An 8,665-nucleotide genomic window follows, 5' to 3' on the forward strand; every position below is an offset into this window, starting at 1 on the left:
TGTCGTATACAATGTTCTCCTCTCGCGCCATTTAAAAAATGCTATTTGAAGGAAATATTAAATAAATAAACAAAGGTAAGCATGTCTCTTGCTAGATATTGTTAGTTATGGGATGCTTCATGCTGATTTTAGTCATTTTCTTGTTTTGAGTGGTCTTATAAATAGACTGGAATTTCATTTTGTGTTTTCATATCCCTAACAAACAATGGATCTACTTCTCCCCTTAAGTTCCATTTTTGTTGTCTTTTCATTACTGTTATTTCTCTACAATGCATCCCTTAGAGGGAGAAAGAGTTCTAATGTTAGGAAGACCCAAAAGGCTCCTGAACCAGCTGGTGCATGGCCAATTATTGGCCATCTTCACTTATTAGGTGGTGGTGATCAGCTCCTCTACCGAACACTTGGAGCAATGGCTGATAAGTGGGGACCTGCATTCAACATTCGCCTTGGCAGTCGCTCTGCTTTTGTAGTTAGTAGTTGGGAAGTAGTGAAAGAATGCTTCACAATTAACGACAAGGCACTTGCTTCGCGTCCTAAAACAGCAGCTGCAAAGCACATGGGCTACGATTACGCTGTCTTTGGATTTGCACCTTACACCCCCTTCTGGCGTGAGATGCGGAAAATTGCAACACTTGAACTTCTTTCAAACCGTCGGCTTGAGGCACTCAAGCATGTTCGGATTTCTGAAGTTGATATGGGCCTAAGGGATCTATACGGTTTATGGGCTAAGAATGACTCGCGCCCTGTGCTTGTTGAACTTAAGAAGTGGCTAGAGGACATGACATTGAATATGGTTGTTAGAATGGTGGCTGGAAAACGTTATTTTGGTGCTTCTGCCACCTGTGATGATAGCGAAGCCAGACAGTGCCAGAAGGCAATCAATCAGTTCTTTCATCTGATTGGCATTTTCACAGTTTCAGATGCACTTCCATTCTTTTGGTGGTTGGATTGGCAGGGCCATGAAATGGCAATGAAGAAGACAGCCAAGGAATTGGATGCTATACTTGAGGGCTGGCTGGAGGAGCATCGCCAAAGAAGAGTTTCTGGTGGGATCGAGAGTGAGAGTGAGCAGGACTTCATCGATGTCATGCTGTCTCTGCAGGAGGAAGGACACTTGTCACAGTTTCAGCATAGTGCAGATATTAGCATCAAGTCTACCTGCCTGGTATGTTCAATATTCAGATTCCGAGTAACGTTCATTGACAGATCAATGTCTGAGGAAAAAAAAATATAAAAAAAAAATTGTGACAGTAATGGTTGGTCGGAGCATTAAAAAATACCAAGTAATGGAATTCACCAAATGTTACGTCAGACAAAGTCTTCTTTTCAGTTATTCACTTTATTTCAGGCATGCCTTCCGATGTCATGACTTGCTGAATTATGTTCTTGAGACAAAATAAGATCTTCTTATATGAGTCATCAAATTTAATGTTGATGGCTTTATTTATAAGTTTGTGAATTATCATTGTAGTCATCTGCTGAACTTTTGTGCAGGCACTCATCCTTGGTGGTAGTGATACTACGTCAGGTACCTTGACATGGGCCATCTCTTTACTTCTGAACAACCCCAATATGCTGAAGAAGGCACAAGAAGAATTGGACCAACAAATTGGCATGGACCGGCAGGTTGATGATTCGGATATTAAAAACCTTGTGTATCTCCAAGCCATCATCAAAGAGACCCTCCGCCTATATCCTGCTGGTCCTCTCTTAGGACCACGGGAAGCAATGGAAGATTGCACGGTCGCTGGCTACCATATCCCAGCTGGTACCCGCCTGATCGTAAATGTATGGAAAATTCAAAGGGATCCAAGGGTTTGGAAAAATCCATCTGCTTTCCAACCAGAGAGATTTCTCACAAGCCATACAGATGTTGATTTTAGGGGCCAACAATTTGAACTCATTCCTTTTGGTTCTGGCCGACGGTCGTGCCCTGGTGCATCATTTGCTCTCCAAGTCCTTCACCTGACACTTGCTCGACTCCTTCATGCATTTGAATTAGCAACCCCGTCGGATCAGCCTGTTGACATGACAGAGAGTCCTGGCTTAACAATTCCTAAGGCCACCCCATTGGAGGTCGTCCTTTCTCCTCGCCTCCCTCCCAACCCCTATGGATTTTGACGGTAAATCGAGGCAGTTTTGAGATTTTGCTTATATAAAGCTGCGGAGTTGGTGAATTTAAAGGGTGCAATAAATTATATGTACTTATTACCAATGGGGGATTTATTTGGAAGCTGTTGGGTTGACAAGTGAATCTAAGCCATAGCCCATATGGTTGAATATGTACTGTTGTCTAGTTGTGTACTGTATTCCGCTGTAGTTCTGCTTCCGAAACTAGCTTTGCTATATAATAACACAGTCTCTGTCCAAAAAAAAAAAGTCTAACTTAAAATTTAAAGAGTGATGATACAACCACTAACTCTTATATAAATTTATTTTATATAAATTAATTTGACATTAACTTATTGGTTGAATTAAAATACAAAATAATAAAAATAAATATATAGATGAAAAGATATTTAATCCAACCAATTTAATCATGTCACATAAGTTTATACAAAAAAAAAATTATACAAGAGTTTGTAATTATATTATTACTCAAAATTTAAAACTTGATGTACGTGTGTATTTGGTTGTTTCCTTGTGAGTGCATTATTTTTCGTACATCTTCCACAATATTGAATCAAATATAACACATTGTTGCCACTAGCCAACGATTACCCTTCCGGGCATCGAATTTGGGAGGAGTAATAATAGGGCTATATTCCCTACGCATATGAGCGTGTATACGTACATACATACATACATACATACATACATACATATATGTGTGTGTGTGTGTGTGTGTGTGTGCGCGCGCTCATGTGCGTAGGGAATATATATATATATATATATAGAGAGAGAGAGAGAGAGAGAGAGAGTCATTTTCTAGTGAACGCATCATCACTTTATTAAAGTAAGAATATATATTAAAATACAAGATTTCAATACATTAAAAACTATATTTTTTTATTTGATTGTGGCATCCTTACTTTATTAAAATAAGAATGTTCTCACTAGAGAATTATTATTATTATTATTTGTATAAATTATTTTTTGTGCAAACTTATATGACATAATATCATTAGTTGAGCGAAAATATAAAATAATAAAGATAAATTATATGGGCTATGTGGTGGTTTCATTCAACCAACCTTGCTATGCATATTAGTTTGTACAAAAATAATTTGTACAAAAATTTGTATATTTATTAATTATTGTAATGCAAATTTTAATATATTTGCAAGCGCACAAGTCTATTGAAGTATAAGTTAAGAATAACGAGATTGAACTCAAATAAATTGTCAAATTTTAAGAAAGCCAAATATGATCTAAGTAAATCATGATCTACCCTAATTGAAAAGAAAATATTTGTTTGATAAAATCTAAATTGAAGATGCAAGAGAATTAAAGGCGAGAAAATTAACATGTGAATTCAAGAGATTGAATCTATCAGGGTTTCAGAATTCATCACTATTCAACTTAACAATAACCTAATTATCAATCAATTCTCAATTTTAGAGTGACAATTCAAAACTAATCTCTATCTACTCATAGATATAACAATTAAGTTAGTTAAAATTATTTTTATATAGGTCGTTTCTGTACTTAATATTGTGATATCTAAGCATTTTATGTAAAAAATATTAAATAATAAAAAGTCAAAGTTTTCCTAAACAATGTTAAATAAATAATTTCATGAAAGACAATGAATGAAAAAAAAATCATATATAAACTTTATAGATCCAAACATAAGTTTAGTCAAATATTAACCTTAACAATCAATAATACATGGCAAAATTTGTCAAAAGATTTATTAATATATGACCAAATATATGAAATAAAATCTAAAATATTAAAGCATACGTGTAGGGAATCAATTGAATAAAAGTAAATTAATTAAAACAAAAATCATCGGAATGCAATCCGAATGTAACCCCATCTGATTAAGTTAGGATCATATTCGGATTGAATGAATATTTTAGATTAATTTAGTTTAAGATCGGATCGGATTAAATTCGGATGCCAAAAATCAGCTAAAGTTAGGGGCAACATCGATGTGGTTGCCAATTGCCAAAAAAGGCAAGATTGTCAAGCCAAACTGCGGGCAGAAGCAGAATAATAAGAGCAATAATGACAACAAAGCATTGATTTCCACCAGGGGTCAGTCCATCAAGTGCAATTGCCATGTTTGGAAAAAGATTCTCCTGTTTATCTCCTTCCAAGATCAAGAATCAATCAGTAGAGATCTATGTTCACGAGAACTGAAACAATTAGTCTCCCGTTCTTCCCACAGGCGCAGTATTGGCTGGTCCGTGGGTTGATGCGAGCTTGTGGGTACCAACTAGGTTTGTGGTTGCGGGTTCGGGAATCTGCCCAGTGATGTCGGTGATGTCGATGAGGCTGGTTCGGCTCGTGGCTGCTGGCTAGTTCGTGGATCGTGAGTTTGGACGGTTTCGTGAACTAAGTCCAAGTCAAGATGACAAGTTTTTTGTTCAACCGTTAATATAGTTTATATTTTAGTTTTGATTTCTTCTTCAATTTTTTGTTTGCCTGGGTTTTTGAACTTCGCGAGATGTCGCTGAGTTTGAGAATAGGGATGGCAAAACCCAGGGCCGAGTCTGGGTATTGCAATGATCGAACTCTGTTCGGATGTAATTGGTCCAGGTCTGGATCCGGGTCGGGTTTTAATCTGTATACTCGAATTTTATATTTTTTAATATTATATGTGTATATATTTTTTATTTTTTGTTAATTTTATAAGTTTTAAATTTATTTCAATAAAATTTGACATGAAAATATAAACTTTAAGTATTTAAAACTTTATATATGTATAATAAATGAGTCAAATAAATATAAATATTTAAAATAATATATATTTTATAATATTTTTTTAATAAAATTCGGGTTCTGGGTTTATCAAGTGATGCCCAAAACCGACCCGGCTTCATACCCAGACCGGGTAATACTCGGCCCACAAAGCTCGGGTACGGTCCGGGTCCAGACCGAGCATGTATTTTTGCCACCTCTATTTGACAATATGGAATTTTGATTTTGATTTTCTAATTTGCTTTTGTATTTTAGTTTTTTTTTTGTTTTTTTTAAACGTAATCCAATTGGATTATCCAAATCAACCCGAATTCTATTCGATCCTTAAAAATCCGATTGGATTACACAAATATTATCCGTTTAGATACTGAGCAAATACCCGAATCCGATCCTATGCCAATCCTATTTTTGTGCATGCCTCAATTAATTAATTGCCTTGTTCAATAAAAATATATTAATTACAATTAGATAATAGTATTAACAATTATAGGATTAGAAATAGAGGACAATTATGGAGATAAAATTATGCCCATCAATTATCTTGATATCTCCTCTAAAGTACTTGGTCCGATTGTATTATCTTGCCCTTCTTATCAGAGCAAGTGCCTTGACGTGTAAACAAGCCATTTCCTATTGCCATATACTCTAATTAATTTTTTATCCCGTCATTGATACAGCGCAGACTCGAGAGAGAAATCAAATGGGAAACGGACAGAGAGAAGTCGAATATTTCAATCCAATAACGATGTCTTTGATGTGGGCCTGTGTTAGCTGTTTAATTCCACAAAATGACTAAAAAGGTCGAACGAGAGAGCCATATGGGATTGGAAGTAAGACCATTTGCAAAATTAACAACCAAATCAATCGAGGATGAATATTCAAAATATTGGGCACTAATAAGACTTTGTTGCTGGAAGTGGCGTCATTGCTCTCAGCATTTTGCACTAAATGCCATTTATTATAAAATTCCTGCTTCAACTGATAATGACTTCTCTATTCCTGCAACGAGGAGCTTTTATGTATGCATATCTTATCATAATTTAATAATAAAAGAATACGCAAACTTCCGAAAATGATAATTAATAAAGGGAGATAATTTATGAACAACTTTATCTAGCTTCTGTGTTCAGCTCAGCAGAAAAATGCTAGAAAATATTAATTTTAGTATACAATTTACCGTCCATTATGATGATGGGTTACTAAACAAGCTAAACAATGAACGTTACTTACAATATGACACTGTAATTTGTAAATTAAGTAGTACAATTAATGACTTGGAAAACTTCCAAGAAAGATGAAAACACCTAGCACTACCGGCTTGACAGAAACACCTAAAAATACCCACTTGACAGAGTCACACAGAGAACCTATTTAGTTAATTAATTATTTCTTGATTCCGCACACAGAGCTTATTCAGGCACGAGAAAATCTATAAGACCTAACCTTAAAACTGTGATCTTGTAATCTACCATGAATTTCCTTCTCCCATATCTAGACACCAGCATAGTAGTGGTTGGTGCCTGTGCTACACTTGTCGTTTTCTATTATTTACAAAAATGGTCCAACACCGGCAAAAAACCACCGGAAGCTGCTGGAAAATGGCCGATGATCGGACATCTCCACCTCTTAGCAGGACCCCAACTCCCTCACCTTGCGTTGGGCGCCTTAGCCGACAAGTATGGACCATTATTCAGCATCCGAATTGGCGTGCACCCAGCCCTGGTGGTCAGCAGCTGGGAGATGGCTAAAGAATTGTTCACCAAGCATGATGTTGACATATCCTCTCGCCCCAAGCTCACTGTTGGCAAACTCTTAGGCCACAACTATGCCAATTTTGGGTTCTCTCCTTACAACGCATACTGGCGTGAGATGCGCAAAATAACAGCTTTGGAGCTTCTCTCAAACCGCAGACTTGAGTTACTCAAGCATATTCGGGCTACTGAAGTGGAAGGCGAAATAAAAGAGTTATACAAGATTTGGACCAAGAAAAAGAACGAGTCAGACCAAATTTTGCTTGAGATGAAAAAATGGTTTGGGGACTTGAATTTGAACGTGATTCTAATGATGATCGCTGGGAAAAGGTATTTTGGTGCTAGAGCTGAGAATGATGAGACAGAAGTGAGGCGCTACAGGGCCGCAATAAGGAATTTTTTTCGTTTGGGTGGGGTTTTTTTAGTAAGAGATGCTTTGCCTTTTCTTGGATGGCTTGATATTGGTGGATATGAAAAGGCCATGAAGAAAACTGCCAAAGAATTGGACAGCCTTATTGAGGAATGGATAGAGGAACATCGCCGGAAAAAAGAATCCGGTACCAATCTGGATCTGGACTTCATCGACGTGCTGCTATCCGTTCTTGAAGGTGAAGGTGTTGACCTTTCTGATTTTGATGTTGATACAGTCATCAAAGCCACTACCATGGTATTTGTCTTTCTTTATGCAACAACAGACTTTTATGGATATTATGTGTTTTGATAACCTTGCTTATGTATATATGCTCTCGCTCTCAAAATTAATTTAACTGGATTTTGCAGACTATAATTGTAGGGGCCACTGATACCACGACTGTTAATCTAACATGGGCACTCTCATTACTGCTGAATAATCGCCGCGAATTGGACAAAGTCAAGAAAGAATTGGACTCTGTAGTTGGCAAGGAAAGACTATTACGTGAATCAGATATTGAGAAGTTGGGGTATCTTCAAGCTGTAATAAAGGAGACGCTACGATTGTACCCTGCTGGACCACTTGCAGGAGCAAGACAGTTCACTGAAGATTGCACAGTTGCTGAATACCAAGTCCCAAAAGGAACCCGGCTCGTGCTTAACCTTTGGAAGTTGCAGACAGACCCAAGGGTGTGGTCAGATCCATTGGAATTCAAGCCTGAAAGATTTTTGACCACTCACAAGGATGTTGATGTCAAGGGTCAACATTTTGAACTTCTTCCATTTGGTGGTGGTAGAAGAGCCTGCCCTGGAATATCATTTGCTTTGCAAATGTCACATTTGGCTCTGGCCGCTTTCCTGCATGCATTCGACATATCAACTCCGGGGGAGGCATGGGTTGATATGACTGGAACGGCGGGGTTGACCAACATCAGGGCAACTCCACTTGAAATTCTTTTGAAACCGCGTTTGCCTTCTAATCTCTATGAATAAAATTTGTTCTGAATCAGGATGTAGGTGATGTTATACAAATTCATAGATTTTTGCTTCAGTGGGCTTTGCCGGCTCTTGGCTTGTAATCTATGGTTTCAGAAATAATTCAATTAGGCCACCTGCTAGTACCGAGCTCGAACTTGCTGCTTTATTGCATAGCTTTCATTTTGCATCCCCAACTGATGAACCAGTGGACATGGGTGCGGGAATTTGATTAACTGTTGTTAAAACTATGCCACTTGAACCCTTGGAGTGCTTCTTACTCCAAGGCTTTCTTCTTCACGCAATAGGTTAATAATATTGATTTTAAATTTAGATAATTCAAACGCTTATAAGATTATGCTTGCTTAGTTGATATACTTAATTTTTAAGAAATATTTTTTACAAGCATTTTTATCTATCATTAATTAAGTTGCTCTAACTATAATTAGAACAATGGTATAAAATTAAAAAAAAAAAGATTATTGCTACGTGAGGGAGATCAGAGCCGACACTGCGTGAGGAGAGCTGAGACTTGCTGGCTGCTGCGTAGTGTGGGAGATCGGAGCTGGCACTCTGCGATGAGGAAACTTGGGAAAATTCGAGCAACGCTGGTTGTTGAACAGAGAGAGACGCGTGAGAGGGTTTGTTGCATGCGCGTG

General features: G+C 37.4%; 2 protein-coding genes across 2 annotated transcripts; both read left to right on the forward strand.

The window, feature by feature from the left end:
• Positions 1 to 205: 205 nt before the first annotated feature.
• LOC18040402 (cytochrome P450 82C4) lies at positions 206 to 2,356 on the forward strand. Its single transcript, XM_024184584.1, has 2 exons — positions 206 to 1,165; positions 1,495 to 2,356. The coding sequence occupies exons 1-2, from the start codon at positions 206 to 208 to the stop codon at positions 2,119 to 2,121; spliced, it is 1,587 nt and encodes a 528-aa protein (XP_024040352.1). The 3' UTR covers positions 2,122 to 2,356.
• A 3,791-nt stretch (positions 2,357 to 6,147) lies between these two features.
• Positions 6,148 to 8,301, forward strand: LOC18040403 (cytochrome P450 CYP82D47). Its single transcript, XM_006434828.2, has 2 exons — positions 6,148 to 7,287; positions 7,401 to 8,301. Exons 1-2 carry the CDS (start codon positions 6,340 to 6,342, stop codon positions 8,022 to 8,024), a joined length of 1,572 nt encoding a protein of 523 aa, XP_006434891.1. The 5' UTR covers positions 6,148 to 6,339; the 3' UTR covers positions 8,025 to 8,301.
• Positions 8,302 to 8,665: the final 364 nt, after the last annotated feature.

Source organism: Citrus clementina, unplaced genomic scaffold, assembly GCF_000493195.1.
Source record: "Citrus clementina cultivar Clemenules unplaced genomic scaffold, Citrus_clementina_v1.0 scaffold_5, whole genome shotgun sequence".
In the NCBI taxonomy this organism is placed as follows: Eukaryota; Viridiplantae; Streptophyta; class Magnoliopsida; order Sapindales; family Rutaceae; genus Citrus; species Citrus x clementina.

What these genes read in the sequence shown, in the direction of transcription:
- LOC18040402 (XM_024184584.1), top strand. Translation starts at nt 206, where the DNA reads ATGGATCTACTTCTCCCCTTAAGTTCCATTTTTGTTGTCTTTTCATTA. An exon ending in GCATCAAGTCTACCTGCCTG is followed by an intron (nt 1,166 to 1,494) that starts GTATGTTCAATA and finishes ACTTTTGTGCAG; the next exon opens with GCACTCATCCTTGGTGGTAG.
- LOC18040403 (XM_006434828.2), top strand. Translation starts at nt 6,340, where the DNA reads ATGAATTTCCTTCTCCCATATCTAGACACCAGCATAGTAGTGGTTGGT. An exon ending in TCATCAAAGCCACTACCATG is followed by an intron (nt 7,288 to 7,400) that starts GTATTTGTCTTT and finishes TGGATTTTGCAG; the next exon opens with ACTATAATTGTAGGGGCCAC.